General features: G+C 53.8%; 1 protein-coding gene across 8 annotated transcripts in view; it reads left to right on the top strand.

The window, feature by feature from the left end:
• Positions 1–20,385, top strand: part of TNS1 (tensin 1) — a 225,321-nt gene that overhangs the window by 165,486 nt on the left and 39,450 nt on the right. For all 8 annotated transcript variants that reach the window (XR_006820300.1, XM_046019222.1, XM_046019223.1 and 5 more), the window contains one exon: positions 14,317–15,933. Coding sequence is in view for 7 of the 8 variants with exons in the window: in XM_046019222.1 (XP_045875178.1) it covers positions 14,317–15,933 (1,617 nt within the window). In the remaining variant the exon portion in view is untranslated. The remainder of the gene's footprint in view (positions 1–14,316; positions 15,934–20,385) is intronic.

Here is a 20,385-nt window from a genome sequence, read left to right as displayed (position 1 = left end):
ATCAGATTTTGATATGAAAGCTCAAAGCTGCTCAGACCTTTTCTTCTCCCTTCCTGCCTCCCTGCCCCCGCTCCCTCTGTCTGAACATTGCTTGCAAACCTTCCAGAACGGAGGCAGGCGCTCTTCATGTGACACAAGGAGAGAAAGAAGCCTGGGGGCAGTGCCCTGGCTTCTGGGCCCTGTCTGGACCTGTACCCCCTGGTTCTGTAGCTTCTGTGGGTCAGGAGGGTCACTTCCAGCTGGTCCCTCTGCAGCGGGGATGGCCAGCTTCTGGCCCGTGCTGGCTCAGGCGCGTGAGCTCATGTGCATTGCCCAGCAGACCCCCATGGAGCCCATGTGAGCCTCCTTATACTGATGCACATGGATGGACCCATTTGGGAAAGGAAGCAGAGACTCAATCAGATTTGCCACCCGTACCCACACCCACTCAGGTGTAGAACCACACGGACCCCTCTGCCTATACTCACTGCCTGTGCAGAGAACCCCAAAGATCCCCCACTCGACAGACACCCACCACTCATTCATAGACCCACACAGACCTCTACTCCTCTGCACACCACACAGTGTGCGGTGTTTGATGGGGGTTCCAGTTATAAATCTGCATGGCCGGTCCAAAAACCGGTGGTTATGTGTGGTACCTAATGGGCCTGTTGGGGGTCAGGAATGGGGATCAACTCCTAAGTGCAGATATGGGTTCCTTTGCATGAGTTTTGAACCAGCCCTATAGCGGCTCCCTACAAGTTGCCAGGAATGCTTGGAGCGCTGGAAGCATCATTAGGATATGTGCATAAAAGCCCCAGGGGACCACCAGAATGGGGACAGCGGCCCCAGGGGACAACATGTTTTGGGCAGGTTCTGAACCAGCATTGTGTTTGGTTGCCATTCTTCTCTCCCTTCTTCCTGGTGGAGTCCACCAGCTCCGGCTCCCACCCTTTGCCCCTCCCGCTCCTTCCTTCTTCCTCTCTGGGATGCAGAAAGAGCCTGAACGTCAGAGTCAGAATGGCATGTGATCTGAAGCAAACTGCAACGTCCAAGACTTAGTCTCTTTATCAGGAAGATGGGCATGATGGTATTGCCCTTAAAAGGCACTTGTGGAAGCAAACATGAGCGCGTCCGTCGAAGGGCAGACCCACAGTATGTAACCTGCTGTCCCCATTCTGGGACAGGCTCCCATTCTTCCTGGGCCCTTCCTGGGTCAAGCTCCGCAGCCCTCTCTCCATTTCCCTCCATCCTTCTCCAGTTGGCGGCCGAGCCTCGGGAGGCAGTTAGTGGGGAGAGACAGGAGGAGGTGTGTGGGTATGCCCCTGACCTTTGTCCCACCTGGACATTTGCCTGGGAGTTGACAGTTCCCTTCCTGAGTGATCCTCTGTCACACCAGCCCTTGACCCCTTCTCGGGGAATGCTCTCCTGAGCCTGGCCCTGGGTGGGGGGACAATTGGAGACCCTGGAAGGCCCAGGCCGTGGGAGGGTTGCCCAGAACCTGCCCTTTCTTCATCTCCCCCAGCTTCCGGTGAGCCCCATCTCCCCTTTCCCATGGGCTGGAAGGCGGGAGGAGGTCCCAAGGTGGCCCCACACACAGCATCCCAACCCGCCAGGGAGCAGCCTCTCCAGGAGCTCCCCCTTCGACCACCTGACATTCACTCAACACCTTAACGCCCGGCACACCCCTGCTTTTCTCCTCCGGCGGTTCTGCACAGAACCAGCTGTTTTAGAGTTCAGGCTCTTCTTGTTCTTCTCTCGCCATTCTACCACTTTGGAGACTGAGGACAAGGAAAAGGAAATGACTTACCCAAGGTCAAGTGGTTCGTTAGTGGCGCAGCGGAGACCGGAAACCAGGATTCCTGAGTCACTGTGCCTAACTCTGTCTCTCCCACCCCAGACTCCCTCTGCCCTCGGGCTGGCTCACGGCCCCTCAGCGGTGGCACACTTGAACTCAGACTGGGTCGTTGCTTGTTGCCAGGCCCCGTCCTCTGTGTTGTACGATGTTTAGCAACATCTCCACCCACCAGATGCCAGTAGCATTTCTTCTAGATGCGACAGCCCCAAATATTTCCAGACATCGTTCCACGTTCTCTGGGGGGACACATCATCTTGGGGGAGGACCACTGGCCTCCCTGTTCCCGCAGCCCTTTGCCTCTGGGTTCTTAGCTCTCCCATGTGTAGGGTGAGACAGACTTTTCTCTTATCCTGCTTCCTGTTTCTGTTCCAGGGTCCGCTGCTTGAAAACCAAAACACTCTGCCATTTTGCTCCTGGGTGGTTAGTCTCTGTTGCAGTCATGACTCAATATGCAGGGGTTGGAAACTTCCCCACCCTGAGTCTTGGCCATATCGGGGTGTGTGTGCTGGGGGCCTGATGAACTCCGGATGTCCTCTGGGTTGACCATGCTGAAACTATAGGGATCAGCCTGGGCTGGCGGTCCACAGCTGGGCCTTGTGTGGCAAATATGGGTCTCCAGTACTGCTGAGCCTCTGAGGGGCTCCAGAAGGTCACCAGGTCATATCCCTGCTCTAGATCTTACATTTCATGAAACTGCCCTGCCCAGGGCTGTCCCAGGGGACAGGGCCCACCCAGCCACCTGGGAAGAGTGAACAGTATTTTCGCCTCTCAAGCTTAGCCTCAGGCATCTCCCATGTAGAAAGATTTTCGCCCTAGGTATTTGAGAAAAAAATTTTTTTTTTTAAAATTGGTTAAATTGCATATATCCTTTTTCAAACCAGATCTACCACACCCCCTGCCCAGTACTTGCCTACTTGTGTACAGGACCCCCGCGCCCCCATCCACGCCATGGTCCTAGCCAGAAGCCATCCCTGGAGGTGGGAGAGGCGGTGGCATTTTCTGGCCTGCTGTTGGCAGGGACCAAGCTGGAAAGTCTTGGTATTTATTAGCTGAGGAGCATTATGTTCTAAGAGACTGGGCTGTTTCATCTGATGCTGTGATTTTCGAAAAGGGAAAGGATGAGGCAAATGATACTCCCAGAAGTTGAAGCATCAGGTGTGTGCATCTGTATCCCGGGATGACAGGATCACCAACATGTAGCTTAGGGTGGAGCTGGGCTAGGGAACAAGGTGGGGGAAGCAGAGGTTGTGGTCATAGTTGTATATATGTGGCCGCCTCATTTAGAGCATCTTTCTGTGTCTTATCTGCATTTCATCAGTCTTTGCAGTACTGTCTGACATAAAAATATTAATGTACCCATTTTGCAGATAAAGAAACTGAAGCTCATAAAAATTAAGGAATTGGCCCAGGGTTGCACTAAGCTAGTAAGTGGTAGTGTCTGGATTCAAAGCAGTGCCTGCTTGACAGCCTAAACCTGTGTTCTTAGCCACTGTGTTCCTGGCAGGTGCTAAAGTGACATAAGCAAGAAGAGCTGGGTATAAACATTAGGCCTCATTATTAAAGATATGGTGTCCAGAAAGTGGGAGGTGATAGGCTCATGGGGCTCCTTACCAGTCCAAGAGCCAAATTTGTTGTTTGTGGGTCCCTTGCTTCAGAGGGATACAATCTGGAAGCAAGTGCTCAGGCAAGGAGGAGAAGCAAAGGGAGGGTATGGTGTGGTGGGCTCAGGGACTCCAGGCTGTGGCCAGGAGAGACTTGGGAGGATGTGCACAACATGTTTAGTTTCTAAAGAGCTCTCGTGTGGCAGAAATTTGGCTTGTCTGAGCCATCCTGTGGGGTACCAATACAGCCAGTTAGTGGAAAAAAAAAAAAGTGTGCTGAAATCTACTTGTTACAGCATTGAAAGATGAAATGGGTGTTTTGGGGCAATAGTAAGATTCCCAATAACTGAAAATACTTAAGCACATCTAGCATCAGTTTCCCCCAAACCTGGGTGTCTTGAGTTCTCAGCTGGGGAGTGTTTTATGATTCAGATTTCCCAGGCTCCACCTCTCACAGTTCTGCTTCCGAAGGTCTTGGGTGGGGCCAGGGGGGGTCAGGGTTTTTGTAAGAGTCTCCCGAGGGGCTTCTGGTGCAGCCAGTCCCAGGATGGGAGCAGAGTGCTATAGGACGGGGTTGTTGCTTCCAAGGACTGTGATGTGGTGGTGTTTCCAAAGTATATTGGCCACGTTGACAGTTACACGTAAAAGGACTTTAGGTGCATTTGGTTTAATGCATAATAGGAAAAAGAGTATAGACTTTACACTGGTTGTGTATACGGATATACGGATGCTTAGAACGACTTGAACTGAAGTTTATTTTAAAAATCACGAAATTTTATTGTATTTTTAGCTTTTTTTTAAATGACAAAATTTTATAAAAGCAGTGTTGTTGGGATTCACAGGTACAGATAAACAAGAGGTTCGGTGGGAACTGGGTGGACTGTGTGACCTGAACCCCCTCAGGATCTTGGGGTTTGTGGGTTAGTTCTGGGAGGCTCTGAAGAGGTAGGAGGAAAACCGTAGGAGTTTGTCTAGATTGTGGTCTCCCAACATCCCGGGGCTGGGAAGATTGGAAGTCCTCCTGTCTCCAGTTCTGGAAATCCACTTCTCCCATCCCCATTATTATTATTATTTTTTAAAGATTTTATTTATTTATTTGACAGAGATCACAGGTAGGCAGAGAGGCAGGCAGAGAGAAAGGGGGAAGCAGGCTCCCTGCTGAGGGGCTAGATCCCAGGACCCTGGGATCATGATCTGAGCCGAAGGCAGAGGCTTTAACCCACTGAGCCACCCAGGCGCCCCTCCCCTCCCCTTTGTTAATGACTCTTGTGAAGTCTGTGATACTGGGTGTGTGTGGGGGGCTTGCCCATTGTCCCTAAAGATGTGGTTAAGACGGGACATTCAGGGCCATACTTGTTCTTCCTCTTATTTTCCTTCTTTACTCTCAGAAAAGAGCAGTGAGAGAGTGAGTGCCAGGGAGGGGGCCGGGGTTGCAATGTTGGCTCAGGAGAGGGAGGAGCAGAGGGTCTGGACCTGACATGCTTCTCCTTACTGAGCCTGCAGTGCCCAGGCTGTGGAGGGTCTGGGCACCGGGGTCAGGGTGCTGCAGAAGCACTTTGGGGTTGCAAACTAACTGAGGTCCTTGAGGAGACAGCAGGCTCTGAAGTGCCCCCTGGGCTGGCTGCAGACGCCAGGCCATGTCTTACCCACTCTGGGAGTTGGCATGGGACATTCACGCAATGTGAAAATAAGGCACTAACATCGCGCGCATAAGAGTTACGGTCTGGTGTCCAGCTCCCAGAGACTTCTGGCACTTCTTAGGGCATGCCGAGATCGTGGTGGGGACTTGGGGCAGCTCTCATGGCTTTGGCAGACGCGCCTGCTTCAGGTCTGGATGTTTGGGGGCGAAGGTGGAGGTCACTGATACTCTGAGAAGTTATCCTCTCTGCCATTCTGGTCTTTATAGATTAGAACAAATTGAGTACCGATGGCTAGTCAGTTGGAGGCGTCTTAGGGGGCCTGGTGGATTGATGTCCTGGGCCAGAGTCCCATTTGGCCTTCCCAGAGTCAGGCCTCAAGAATTGTCAAGGTTGTTGGCCCAGAATCCAAAGCTTTGCCCTGAGAATGTCACTGTGAGGCTCCTGCTTCCCCCCAGACCTGCCTGGGTGACAGCTCGGTGCCTTTCCTCAGGCCTCTTGTCACCTCTGGAAAGTACAGGGGCTTGTGGGTTTTCTTTTTTCTTTTTTCTTGCCCTTTTTTGAGCCAAGGAAGTGTCGTGGCTCTGAGACTCTGCCCCGTGGTGGGGGTGTGGGGGAAGGAGGGGGAGAGGGAGGGGAAAAAAAGATTTCCACCTTATTGTTCAGCAGCTGGAAAATTGTTGTCATCTGTTCTGCCTTTCATTTGCTGAGAATGGAAAAAAAATGTGGAAAAATTTGGGGAAATAAATCTCAGTACCCTCGTAGGAACCCTGGCCCTTCCCTCTCTCCGGCGAGCATCCCGGCTTCTCTGCTCCTGGGCCCTTTCTTCTTTCTTCCCACTGTGCTGGGCACCTGGGGCTGTGATGGGTTTGGGACAGGAACGGGGGCGAGCTGGGCCGGGCTGTGCTGGGGCGGTTGCTGGGCTGGCCGGGGCTCCTCACTCCGTGTGGAGGGCTTGGGAAGCCACTGTGATGTCATTCAAGAGCTGCATAGCTACAGGATGATAAGTGAAACCCTGGGGACCCAGCTGGCTGAAATTACAGACAGAGTTTTATCCCACTGGCTTCCTACAAGCCAGAGCGAGGCCGGCTGAGCTGGCCGAGAGGGGGAGAGCGAGCAAGGGAGTGAGCAGAGGGAGGGGTGGTGCGTGCAGACCGGGCAGGCAGGCGGCACGGGCTCCTCCCACCCCTGACAGTCTGCGGGAGCCTGAGCAGGACACAGCCAGCCTTGGGGCTGCAGCCATGGAGGAATTATTTGAAACTTGAGGCACAAGAAGCAGAGATCAAATCAGAGCAGCAGTTCCTTCTCCCCTTTCTGCCTCTCTGTCCAGAGGGTGAGTGTCTGCTAGGCATTTGTGTGGGTCCTTGGGTGGCTCTCCACTGGACCTGGGGCTGTGAGGCTGCTGGGCTCGTGCACTGGGATCTGAGGTGGACCTGGACCCGGGAAGTGTGTGGGGGTTGCATGGGGTCGTGGCCCATGCCAGCGCCTTTGGAAGTGGGTGGGGGTGGACCTGGCCACCTCCCTCCTGGCCCCACTGTCCTGGGACAGGGAAGAGCTGCTACCTCAGGTCTGGGGGGGGGGGGGGCGGCGGCTGAGTCTGTGGGAGCCAGTGTGTCTGAGCTGGCCTCAGTCTTTGGGAGTAATGGCTCATGGAGGATGAAGATGGGGTGGTGGGTGAAGGAAAAGGTGGGTGAGACACCCCTAGTGGGATGTGTATTCAGGACACCCACCCTCCCATTCTGTGGTCTGAGCTTTGTGGTCCCCCCAGTGCTGACCATTCCTCTGTGGGCCACCTGCGGGCTCCCATTCCTGGCTTTGCCCCGACTTTTCGACCATCCTCCTGGCCAGGGATCCCTGAGTGTTCGGGCGGGCACCCTGGCCTGGCAGAGAAGGACTTTGCTTGTTGTGGACTCGGGCGCTATTTTTACTGTCCCGAGTGCCTGTGATATCTGGTGCCCGGATAGGCTGCGGGCACGGAGTGGGAGTGCCGGGTCCTGCTTATAGTCTCTGGCGTGGGAGCTGAAGGCCAGGCTGGAGTCAGGAGGCTGGTCTTGCAAGTTCACATTTGCCCCACAGGCGTGGGCCGTCCTGTGACCTGGGCAGGCCACTCCAGGCCCTGGTCCCTCGGGTCTGAAATAAAGGTCAGAATCGAGTTTTCTGTCCCTGCTCCCTCTCTCTGGAGGAATTCAAATCAGATGGTATATGTGAAAACACGGTGGGTCCTTCCTGAGGACAGCCTGGGGACACATCTGTCACCAGCCCTCGATGAAGCCCCATGGATTATATTGGGACATTCTTGGTCTATGGCCTTGGTTGGAGGCCTTCCCTCCTGCCCCGCCCTCCCCAGACTCCAGCCATCTTCACCTTGAAGGCCATTAGGAGAAACAGCACTGAACTTGTCGGTGCTGGGTGACCTTGGTGCGGGGATCCCCTGGGCCTGCTGAGTGTCACTGTCCTCCTGTAAAATGAGGAGTGGGCAGTGGGTTAACTGATCCCCTGAGACCCTTCAACTACAATCTCTGTGGATTTAGAAAGCCCTCTTGGCTTGGCTGACTTCCTGGAGCAGCGGGAGACAGGAGCAGCCCGTGGGAGGGGCTCTAGTTCCCATTTCTGTTTGCATGCTGGCTTTCTCGTTCCTCTGGGCCCTCCGGCTGACATTTAGACCAGGGCTCCATTTGGCCATTGGACCTTCTCTCTTTCCTGTCACAGCAGAATATTGGATGTGCCCCCGCCCCACTTCCAAGTCCACAGAGGCAGGTTTGTGGGGGACTCTAGTGTGGTCACTTGTACGGGCACAGAGCCACCTGTGAATAGGTTGACATCTGCCTTGAGAAGAATCTTAGTTCTCTTTTGTCCAGTCTCTGAGAATGCAGGGGGTTCCCTCTGAGTGCTCTCAAGCAGGAAGATAGACAGGTGTCTGTTGGCTATGCCTGGCCTCATCTGTCTCTGCCCACAGGGCCTGAGGCCCCATGCCCATGAGTGGACACCTCCCAGTGTGAACCTTATTAGGTCTCCTGGGCTGCACCTGTTGCCTGCTTTCTGCATCCCAGAGGCTGTGTCCCCTCTGTGTGCTTTCCCTTCAGAGACTTGGGGACTTCCTTTCACCTCGAATTCTGCTGACCTTCAGAATCCCCAGTGAAGCCCATTCCCATTTGGAGACGTTCCAGATCTCTGCAGCTGGGAGGAACAAAGGGCTGCCTTAGTCCCCGGCTGCTTGTGGGATGGGAGGTTGGCATGGGTTGGGGCCAAGACTGTCACAGACAGGGTCACAGGAGGTCCCCGCCACTGTTGCCATGGTATGTTAGGAGGACCCCAGGTCATGTCGGAGCTGTCCATCCTCATCCCTGCCGCACACTTCCTTCCCTCGGGCGGGCTGCGACTCAGTGGGCTCCTCTGGGCTGGGCCCCACCTGTGCTCGTCCAGCCGGAAGATTGTCATTTTTTATGTGTTCTATTTCTTCTGGAGGCAGCCTGGCATTCTGCGTGAAAGCCTAGGCAACAGAGAGGGAGCCTGAGAGGCAGCACCTGTTAGATTCATACGTCGACATTGAAGATCCATAGGTGGTCTTTGAGGACCCCTGCAATTATGTGCGCAATTTGTGTTGATGCGTTTTGAGGGCAATTAGTCGGGACTTTCATCCGATATCCCAAAGCGTCCTTAGCTATGAAAGTTAACGTCTGCCGGCCTGGAGTATGGCTCGGAGTCGTCTGAGGGACTCCCTGGGGGGGACTCTGGCTCAGGACCTCTGCTCTGCCCCACCTGGGCCACCAGCTGTGTAGATGCCTCTCATGATGTTTTGGCTGCAGTGCTTGTCTTTTCTCTTTCCTGCGGGAGAAGCTTGGGTCCGCCTTTGATCCTCTGATTTGTCACGTTTCTGGATGGTAGCGCAAGAAGAGTGCCTCAGGGGCCGACAGGACTGTATATAACTTCTTGGACTATTTAATGTGATGCAAGAAGCATTTATGAAACATGCAATGTGTGCCAGGCCCTGCGTTCTGCAGAGCGGTGCTGTAAGCCGTGCGGGTTAGGCATTAAACTCCAAGAGGCACTGTTTGCATAGACCATATTGTGAAGGGTACCGTCTGGGAACCAGGCACTGGTGTGGCGGGGGACAAAGGCTCTTTCTCAAGGAGCCCCCCACTTAGTGGGAGGACAAATACGGATGGCAGTCATGACCAGCCTCTGGGTGATTTGCGTTCCAGGAGTTGTCTGCCCAGGGAGGCAGAAACTCAAAAGAGGTTAAGTTCAGTCTGGAGGGCTGTGGAAAGGGTTAGGTTGAGGAATGCTTCCCAAATAATTTCAGGCTGAACCTGAAGGATGAGAAAGGGGTTTTCCAGGGAGCTTGAGAGTTGTGGGGGGGAAAAACGTGAAGAAGGATCTTTTAGGAGAGGGAACAGCAGATGGGAAGCCCAGAGTAGGAAAAGCATAGGAATAGTAAGAGGAGTGAAGGGTGTTGGGGGTATTGGGGACAGGGAAGGTGAGGCTTCAAAAGGCAAATGGGGGCCAGATGACAGGAGGTATGGCTTGTCCAGCAGTGGAGGGGGGCTTTGGGCTTTACTGGGTGAGTGATGAGAGCTTTTAAAACATGCGAAACAAGAGGGAAAGAGGAGAACATAGCATGCCGGGATGTGCCATGCCTGGCTTCAGGTGCTTAGCTCCTGAGTTCTGTCATTCAGCAAACCTGCAGGTAAGCATCTGAATCTTCACCCCCCATGCTTGGAAGCCAGGCTCTGTGTGGTTAAGTGGCAGAGGCAAGCGACTTGACATCAAGATGGAGACCATCCTTCTGAGTAACCGTTGTATCTGGCACAACGGTGGAGTTGAAGGGGCGCTTCTCCTCTGTCTTTTCTCCACATCCACATCCCTGGGGCCTCCTTGGTACTCAGCCCCAGCCTCTGGCTCCCACATACTGCCCCTCAGTAGCCTCGCCTGGCTCCCTCCATGGCCGAGGGAGAGTCTGTGATGAAATTTCCAGTTCACATGTCCAGACCTTGCTTCTTCTTGGCCAAGCCTCAGCCCTTGTCAAAGGTCACCTACTTCCTAGATGCTCACTCACGGCCTTTGATGCCCCACTCCCTGTTGAAGGATCTGAGATTCCCTTTGGGTGTTCTGGGCCCCAGTCTGCCTCCAAACTACCAGTGTCCAGGGTGGGCATGGTGCCCCTTCCTACTGGCATGCTTTGATTTTCCTCCGTGTCGGTTGGTCACTATGCTCTGCGTAGTATATTTTAGTGCATTGCTATTCAGCTGGACATGGACCCAAAGGACTTTTTATCCTGAAGCGCCCCAGCCTGAAAACCTTAGTAAGTCACTCACTCTTCAAAATCAGCCTGCCGGTTGGACGAGGTGGGGTCGCTGCTTTCTGGCTCATCGCCGGAGGAAACTTCTTTCTTAGAGCCGACCAGGTTTGAGCCTTTTATTCTCCACGGTCGGGCCATCTCTCCTGATCTCCAAGTAAGCAGACTTTCTCTGCTAGACATTAGTAAGAGAAGTGGGGATCTTTCTTCTCAGAGTCCAAAGGGCTGACTTCTGGGGGTCAGAAGCAGATTCTTATGAACCTCGGAGTTGGAAAACAACTGTCCTAAACCCGGGTCACCTTTGCCTCCCACAGTCCTTCTGTTCTCTTTGCAGTGCGCAGGCAGCACATGTCTCTCCTTCCCTGCCTCCTGGCCTCTACTGGGCTTCTAGCACCGCACACACCTCTGTGGCTTGCTGGAGGGAGCCTGGGAGTAGGTCCACGTCCAAGTCAGCTGGGGATTTTCCTCAGAGCTTTCCAAAAGTATGACTCGCACATCTGGATTACGGCCGCTGGAAGAAGGGCCTCTTGGTGTGATCAAGCTCGATGTCGAGGGTGGGGCTGGGGCTTGGGCAGCTGCCGGGGGAGCCAGGAGACATATTCAGACAAAGCAAATGGGGCCTTGAAGGGACTGTGGGCGTCTCGGCTTCCCTAGAGAAGCGGCCAGGGAGACGGCCCACAAGACAGGACGTTCCGGCTGGCTGACCTGCAGGGCTGGGAGCTCCCCACTCTGGGCTGCCTGCAACCTATGTTACCCCTGCTGTCTGTCCTTCTCCTCCATGGTGACCTGTGCCGCTACCGATGGCCCCGGTCTCTCAGGTTCCTCCTCTGTCCCCTGTTCCCTGCCACACTGGGTGTCCAGTGCCCTCTCATCCGAGAGGATTTGCCTGAGCTGGCTGTGCCCCCGGAGGCTGCTGGGATTGAGTCGGATCTCGTGACCCCCCCAGCTTGAGAGCCCCAAAGCCATTTTCCCCCACCCTCTCCTCTGGCTCTTTCTTTCCTTCTTGTTCTGCCCGCCTCTCTCTCTTGCCCTTCCTGCCTTAACAGAGTGAAACCGACATTGTGTTCCGGCTTCTTGTGGTCCTGCTAAGTAGCACTTAATGTGGCCACAGTGGCCGGTAGAAGGGAAGGACGAGCATGTGGGGGGGCGGGGGGGGGGCGGCGGTGCTCATCTCTGACGGGAGGAACAGGGCTACCTGCTATGCTGGGGTCATGCCAATACACTGGGCTTTCAGCGGAGCCCTCCCGGGGCCTAGACAGACACGGGACGGGCCTGGCTGTCCTCACAGCCCCCTCTTGATGGGAAGAGGGAGACCAGTGAAGGTGCAGGACAGCCCGGAGTGTGGGGCAGGCGCTCGGTGGTCAGGAGCAGCCGGCTCCTTCTTGGAGGACAGCAATAGACATTTCCCTTTGTATCGTGTGGAAAAGATTTAGTTAAACAATCTGCACTTCTTCGATTTTCTAACTCAGACTCAGTGGCCTGGCAGTTACTGTTCCCGATGTTGCTGCAAACAATGGTCCGTGTGGGGGTAAATTACATGGCAGAATAGGTTTAATATTGATGTTGTCGCAATCAATGAAGGGGCCCAAAGGGGCAAGATATCAGGTACTGGTAGTCAGTGTGAATTCTTCCTCCCTGTCTCCCTCAGGGGATGCTTTCGTAGCTCTCTTGCCAAAAGCTCTTTTACGAACCCAAGTGAGATGCAGAAGGGGGTCTCCTTTCTCCCTGAAGGAAACAATAGTTTTTGGTTTACCCTGGTTTGCACCCAGTGATTCTCATTGCCCCCAAGTGTAAACGGGGAGCTGGACATTCCACCCTTTGCTTTGCTGTTGTTACCCCTGCTTCCCAGACCACATGAGCATGACCTTGGGAGGTTAGGGGTTGCTGGGGCTAGAGGAGCTTGCTGGCTTCGCAGTGTGAGCCTGCCTTCTCTGGGGCCGGCCACTTTCCAGGCACAGTGGGAAGGAAGGACGGCTCTTCGGCCTCCCACTGACAGGTCTAAGGGGCCCCCCTTCCTGGGAACTATCCCCAGAAATTGGAGTGGAGCAGAGCTCTTGTCTTCGACGCTCCCCGCCCCCCCCACCATGGAAGTTGTTAGCTGGGGTCTCTCTTTGTATGGCAGGGATCCCGATTCTTTGGAAGAACCCGGCATGCAGGCAGCCTCTCTCCTTCAGTAGCTTTGACACCTTCAGAGGCGAGGACAGGCCCATTGATCTCAGCAGCCCTTGGGGGCCCCAGCACAAGGACCAGATTCAGACCCATTCCCGATCCCGACAAGCCCCATCCCCTGAAGCCGGGGGCTGCGGCCACACTCTGGCCCAGCGTCCCTTGGGACCTGATGCTGGCCAAGGTCCCAAAGCCCCGGGGAAAACAGGGGACGGAGAGATGGGTCTGGAGAGTTAGGTGAAATGGGCAGAGAGCATCCAGCCCCTGGGGGTGTGCATGGACGCTGTGCCTCGTTGGGCACCACTGCGCTTGCTCCTGGTGACGTCATTTGGTTGGCCTGTGGTTTGTGTGTGTGTCTGTTGATCACGATGTTCCTGTTTTGTGGTTGTCTGATCCCTTGTATTTGGCTGTGGGCTTCTGTACGAGTGTTTATTTTTAGAGGCTGCCACTTCTGGCCTGAGGGCTGATCCTTGGACATGGTAAGCTCTTGTATTTTCTGAAATGATTGTGGCTTTAGATTTAAGTATTTATTTTGGGGTATTGCTGCCTTTTACATGTTTCGTTTACTCTGCGTGTGTGTTATATGACGGATGGTGTGAAATAATAAAAATGGGATGGTTTTTGAAGTCCTGATTTTAAATTAGTTTTGCCTTTAATTTAGTTTTATTTTAATTAAATCTTAAATTAGTTCTGATTTTAAATCCCATCTTTACCAGATACCGTGTATCTGTGGATAAATGGCTTCACTTCTGTGAATCTCACTTTCTCCTATTCCTGAAGGAGGCATGATACTCCCTGACTTGTGGGACTGGAAATGAAGTTTGTGTAAAGTGCCTTGGGGGCACCTATCTAGCATACCCCGAGAGTGCACCGGGGTTCAGTTTGGGTGAATTGTGGGTGTTTGACTTGGGTGATTACCAGCTGGCGTGTGTGTCTTGGGACGTCTTTGTGTCTGGTTTTCCTGTGTGTGGATGGTGTGTGCGTGTGACTCTTGGTGTCTGGCTGGACTTTGCCGTATTTGGCGGGGGGTGGGCTTTCTTTTCTTGCCAACTGAGGGGCTGTCTTAGAGTGAAGGGAGGGGAGGGGCGTGTGTGTGTGTGTGTGTGTGTGTGTGTGTGTGTGTCGGGGCTGGAAGCTGGGCTGCTGACTGTACAGGGTGTGAAATCACTGAGTCCCTCTGGGTGGGGACGTTCTTCGTTCCTGAGTCAGCCCTCTGGCCCTGAGCCACCCAGCACTCACTATTTCCTTTCGGAGAAAGTATTGCTCATGGGGTCCCCAGACAAAATGACACAGGGGACACCCTTCCTTGAAGAGAACATCTCCTTTTGTGTTCTGGATCCCTAAGATGCTTCCCCTGCCCCCCTGCTCTCTGGATCCTCTTTCCAGAATCCCAGGAGCCCAGCACTCTGAGGGGAGGCGTGTCGCCTCTGATGCGGGGACTGCTGGCTTTGCGGAGTCCCCTCTTGACCTAGTACTTCCAGGTCCTTGGGAGGCTGGTGAAATGCCAGGGCCAGGCTTTGGACTGGGGCCCCTTGCTGCCAGGCTCCCTCTCCTCGCCCACTTAGGCTTCACAGCCCTGGAGCTGTGAAGGGCCCAACAGCCTGGGTAGGGGTCCTTTTGTCCTTGTCCCTCTCATCCCTGACCTCAGCTCTGTCTTGAGTGGTGCAAGGAGATTTTAGGACTCGGGGAATGGCAGCTCTTCCCTCCCTTCCTCAGGGAGATGAGAGGGTGTGCCAGCCTTTCACTAACACCTGTCGTTTGCCCTCTGCTGTCTTGCAGAAGTGGTGGGACACACTCAGGGGCCTCTGGATGGGAGCCTGTACGCCAAGGTGAAGAAGAAGGACTCCCTGCATGGCAGCACTGGGGCCGTCAACGCCGTGCGCCCTGCCCTGTCGGCCACCCCCAACCACGTGGAGCACACCCTCTCCGTGAGCAGCGACTCAGGCAACTCCACAGCCTCCACCAAGACAGACAAGACCGATGAGCCGGCCCCCGGCCCCTCCAGCGCCCCCGCTGCCCTGAGTCCTGAGGAGAAGCGCGAGCTGGACCGCCTGCTCAGTGGCTTCGGCGTTGAGAGAGAGAAGTCAGCTCCCATGTACCACACGCAGCATCTCCGGTCCCGCCCCGCGGGGGGCCCAGCTGCACCCGCCGCAGGCCGCCATGTCGTCCCCGCCCAGGTTCACGTCAACGGCGGGGCCTTGGCATCGGAGCGGGAGACGGACATCCTGGATGATGAGTTGCCCAACCAGGACGGGCACAGCGTGGGCAGCATGGGCACACTGTCCTCCCTGGACGGGGTCACCAACACCAGTGAGGGGGGCTACCCAGAGGCCCTGTCCTCACTGACCAACGGTCTGGACAAGTCTTACCCGGGGGAACCGATGGTCAACGGCGGGGGCTACCCCTATGAGTCCGCCAGCCGGGCGGCGCCTGCCCATGTCGGCCACCCTGCCCCTGTGCGGCCCTCCTACTCGGCACAGGAGGGTTTAGCCGGCTACCAGCGGGAGGGGCCCCACCCAGCCTGGCCACAGCCAGTAACCACCTCCCACTATGGCCTTGACCCCAGCGGTATGTTCCGCTCCCAGTCCTTTCCGGAGAGCGAGCCCCAGCTGCCCCCAGCTCCAGCCCGCAGTGGCAGCAGCCGGGAGGCTGTGCAGAGGGGTCTGAATTCCTGGCAGCAGCAGCAGCAGCAGCAGCAGCAGCAACAGCAGCAGCAGCAGCAGCAGCAGCAGCAGCCTCGTCCCCCTCCTCGCCAGCAGGAGAGAGCCCACCTGGAGAGTCTCGGGCACAGCAGGCCCAGCCCTCAGCCGCTGGCAGAGACCCCCACCCCCGGCCTCCCTGAGTTCCCAAGGGCGGCCTCCCAGCAGGAGATCGAGCAGTCCATCGAAGCACTGAACATGCTGATGCTGGATTTGGAGCCGGCCGCGGCAGCCGCCCCCCTGCACAAGTCCCAGAGTGTGCCGGGGGCCTGGCCGGGGGCTTCCCCGCTGTCCTCCCAGCCTCTCTCTGGCTCCCCCTGCCAGCCCCATCCCCTGACCCAGTCCAGGTCTGGCTACATCCCCAGTGGGCATTCCTTGGGAACCCCTGAGCCGGCCCCGCGGTCCTCCCTGGCCCTGGAGTCCTTCCCTTCTGGCAGGCCATACTCACCTTACGATTATCAACCATGTCCTGCTGGGTCCAGCCAGAGCTTCCGTCCAAAAAGCCCAGCTTCCTCCTCCTCGTCTGCCTTCCTTCCAACCACCCAGAACCCTCCAGGGCCTCAGCAGCCCCCAGTCTCTCTCCCTGGCCTCCCTGCTCAGCCTCAGTTCCCACCAAAGGAGGCAACTTCAGACCCATCCCGCACTCCAGACGAGGAGCTGCTGAACCTGGAGGGGCTGGTAGCCCACCGGGTAGCAGGTAAGAGCCCCGGGGACCACCAGCCCTGGGACTCCTTTCCTACTCCCTCCATGCCCACCCTCTTTGGTCTTGGATGATCTTACTGGGGGAGGTACAAGAGTAACCGTCACCCCATGGCGGGTGCTGCTTTGACTGGGGAAGAGGCTGTCACGTGCTAGCCATCCCTCCCTCCATTCCTTGTCCATTAGGCTCCAAGGCAGGCATTGAGATTCAAAGATCAGTGTCTTATAGTACAGTAAAGGGACAGATACACAGCAGCATAAGCTGTACTACGACAGGGGTGGGGACCAAAGCCCGGGAGCTGGAGGGAAAGCAAGGCTTACCACCTGGAGCAATCAGGGAAAGCTTCTTGGAAGTGGTGACTTTGCGGCTGGAGTGCAGATTTTCTAGGCAGAGAGAAGCTCTCTGCAACTGCCTGCTGTCCTCAGACTTGAGTTCCTGGGGGAAGGTACAGAGAAGCCTGGAGGGAGGGAGGCCTCTATAGACTCAGTTTCCCCCTTGGGCCCTCCCAGAGGCATAACAGAGAAAGGAGGGTGTCCTTAAGGCCAGTAAGGCCAGATAAGCTCTATCTGAGTGCTCATCCCTGGTGGGTCCCCTCCAGGTATGTCTCATTTTGGTGGGGAGGCCAAGGTTCCCCTTTTTGTTCAACTCTCCTGTTAGTGCTTGCTATTGGATGTGCTGTGTATGAGCAGCAGGTGCTGAGAAACGTAACTCCATTTCCTATTGGAGAATGGGCTTCATTTCTGGAGGCAGGAGAGGGGATGGAGCGACCAGAGACCTTACTGGGGAGATCTAGACAAGAAATGGCAGAGTGTTGCAGGGCCATACTGGGAGGGACAGGAAGGGCTCTCTTCCTTTCTCTCTGGCCTAAGGCCATGACCATTCCATGGGGGCAGCCGCACTCAGTGGGAAATCCTGTGGGTTTGTTTAACTGTGGAGGTCAGGCCAGGCAGAGGTGGGCTAGAGATGAGGACTAGGGGACTTTTTGCCAAGCCCCTCAGTGGACAGGGTGGTGGAAGCTCAGGGAGGAGAAGAGGAGCCTGGGCAGCTGACTCTGCCCTCCATCCCTCCCCTTAAATATAGGGGAAGCTGAGTCACCATACCAGCTGCAGGGTGAGAGGGAGACCCCTCCCTGGGGATGGACATTGGGTTTGGGGAAGCAGCTGAGGGCAGGCTGGCTGGCTATTGGGCTGGGTCCAGGACCTGGTGTGGGGGCAGGGATGCCCTGCTGTACTTCGGAGCAGAGCATGGTCCCTGGTTCCACTCTCAGTAACTCAGATTGGCTCTGATGAAAGTATTTATGGCATGCAAATTGGCTATCAGGGTTTCACTTCGCCTGGAGAGCTGGTCCAGAAGCACATCGTTGCTTTTAACTGAATGTCAAAACACAGGATGAGTAGCTCTCTAACTCTAGAGGTGAAAGGCTTTGTGGCGTGGTCCACATGGGCTGCCATCTTCTGCTTTTTCCCACCTCTGAGCTCCTGAGAGAAGGACCCTTGGCTTCTTTGTCAGAGGTTTTATCCATGGGAGAGGAATGGGACCCTCTTACTACTTTACAGAGTTGAGGTAGCTTGGAGAATAGTGACACTCTAACCTAATGATGAACAGATTCTCTGGGGAAGCAGAGTGAATTTGCTCTCCCTACCAGAAAATCCTTCTGTATAGCTCTCCTGGAGACTGCTCTAAAGGAAGCCATATCTTAATAGCTCCAGAAGGATGCCCATCTTAATACGCATCTCCCCTCAGCCTTTTCTCTCCTACCAACTTCTGAAGTCTTGACTGTCAGCTTCCATATCCTTAGCTGCTCAGGCTTTGGCTGCCAAGGAGTCATAGGAAGGGAGAGATGTTGGTACAATGTCTCTGTCCCAACCCTGCTATCATCTTCCTCCCCAACTGTGAGTGATTCAGTCAGGAGAAGGGATGAGATGTAGAAAGGGGACAGATATATTTGGTCCCCAGGGCTATAAAGGGGCCTCTTTGGTCTGTGCTCTGTTATGAAAGTATTTCTTAGGTCAGCAGGTCCTGTTTGCACAAATTCCTCAGTAACCCTGCAGAGTGTCTGCAGTACTTGTGTAAGCAAAGGTGCAAAGGCAGGATTGTTGTGTACAATAACCTGGGAGTCGGGCAACAGGCCAATACCACTTCTTCCTGCTGCTTCTAGGTTCTTCTGCAAGAAGCTCGAACATAAGCTTCAGCATGTAACCCAGGAAGCTCAGATCTGAGGGAGAACCCCTTAATGGCCATGAACTTGATCTGGTTTCTCCTGGCTTTTCTCCTGCAGGTCTGCCTTTTCTTCTTTGACTCAGTATCTCCTCCATACCTCAATACTAGATCTCTGGCTCATTCCATTTTGATCCAATGACTCCTTATCTCTTATTTCAGCTTGGATCTCAGAGAATATAGGGGTAATTTTCTTAACTTGATAAAGAGTAGGTACCAGGAATCTGTAGCGTATGTCACACTTTCTTGTGAAACATTAGAAGCATTCCTGGTACACCAGGGACAAAATAAGTATGCCCGTTATCACCACTATCACTTAACATTGTATTGTCTATCTTAGCCAGTGCAATAAGACAAGAAAAAGAAATAGGAGCCAGAGGTGTTGAGTCCATGTTATCTTATGATCCTGAGTCTGTGACTGGACTGATCTCAGATGTCTCTAGAGGTAGAGATTTCAATGCATGTTGGCGATCAGATTGTGCATCTTATCTTTAAGGAGTCTAGAGTTTAGTAAGGGGAGAAAGAACTTGAACTTTAAAATGAAGTCATTCCCAATGGTGAGATATGGAGAAAGTTCTGTGGGAGTGAAGAAAAAGGAAAGATCAGTATCAGTGGAAGAGATTGAGGAGCACGTTTAGTGTGAGTTTTAAATAAGAGCCTTGGGAGAGGAATAGGAGTTTGGAAGTGGATGTGGTCATGGGAGGGACAGGGTTCTTAAGGAACACAGGAAAGCATAAGTGTTTGACGAATATAGTAGATTGAGAGCATATTGGCAGTGAAAGAGAGTCAAGGAAGGTAGCCTGGGACCTGCCTCTGGTTGGTCTTAACATACCAGACTAAAGAGCTTGAATCTTATCTAGTGGCAATGTAGGAAGCTGTGGCCATGTTTTAGTTGGGAGTATGCCATGACCAGAGCTGTAATTTAGGAAGATGCATCTGATGGATCTGGGCAGGAAGAATGCAAAATAGGAGAGACTCTGAGTTGGGAGATGTCATTGTTTATTAGGTAGACTGGGTCGGGCAATTGTATTAGGGTGCTGACCATGGAGATGAAAAAGAAGAGATGGGTGCCAAGGATACTATAAGAGTAGAACCAATGTGCTTACAAACTGATTGGGTATAAGGGTGAAGGAGAGGAAGACATCAAAGAGGATTCTGAGGCTCCATGAATAGGAGCAGAATGCTAGTTCCATTAATAAGCTGGGAGTTAGGAGGGGCAGATTTCATATAAGATGAAGACATCAGTGCTCCTTATGTTGAGTCTGAGGTGACAGAAGAGCCTGTACAGAGACATGTGTGGGAAGCAGCTAAACATCCGGAATTGGAGCCTGAAAAAAAATAGAAAAAACTATAGAATTTGGAGTCATCCTCACAAAGACATGGGTTAAAGCACTGGCCATGAATGAGATCTCTATGTCATGGAGAGAAAAGAACTTAGGATGAAATGGCCATGAGGGGAATGGAGGGGAAGGGGGCTGAGAAGAAACGTTCAGGACAGTGAGAGAAGACAGGGACAGTGGGTCACCACAGAAGTCAAGACAGAAAAGGATTTCCAGGAGTGGGGTTGGGGGCTTCACAGTGTCACTGGTGAGATCATGAGGAGGAGGACTGGGGAAAATTCACTGGACTTTCCAGTTAGGTGGCCCCAGGGATTTTCAAAGACATATTTTCAGTAGAGCAGTGGTGGTGGAAAGCAGATGGCAGGATTGAGGGGTGAGTGCAGAGAGGCAGTGCAGCCAGGATGTCCACTGTTCTTTTGAGTGGTTGTATGATAAAAGGGAAGAGGATGGTAGCTGAGGAGGGCAGCAATATATGGAGAACCTTTTTTTCCCCTCTGAATATAGGGGCCATGAGAATGATTTTAGAGGAGAAGCAGAAGTTGAATATGGAATATTCAACATGAATATGGAAGAGAAAGAAAGAAGTTGCTAGAATAAGACCAGTAAGGAAGGACGAGGGGATATAGGCCTAGGAGCCCAGGTGGATGATTAAGGCTCAACGAGGTGAGATACCTCCTTGTGGAATAAGAGTGAAGGATGAATACAGATACAGGGAAATATATGTGTCAAGCTTTGGGACCTCGAATGGAGAACCCAACTTTTACATTTCATCCTGGAAAGAGGAGATTACATCCAGGTCCATTCAGTCATTCATTCAGCATGCATTCCTCGTCTGTGTTAGTCTAGGGTCTGGAAAAATGGTGGTAAACAAAAGAGGTAAAAACCCTTGCCT

The sequence above is a fragment of the Meles meles genome, chromosome 9 (assembly GCF_922984935.1).
Source record: "Meles meles chromosome 9, mMelMel3.1 paternal haplotype, whole genome shotgun sequence".
Lineage (NCBI taxonomy): Eukaryota > Metazoa > Chordata > Mammalia > Carnivora > Mustelidae > Meles > Meles meles.
The sequence above is the reverse complement of the archived record's forward strand: the minus strand, read 5'-3'. Positions and strand labels throughout refer to the sequence as shown.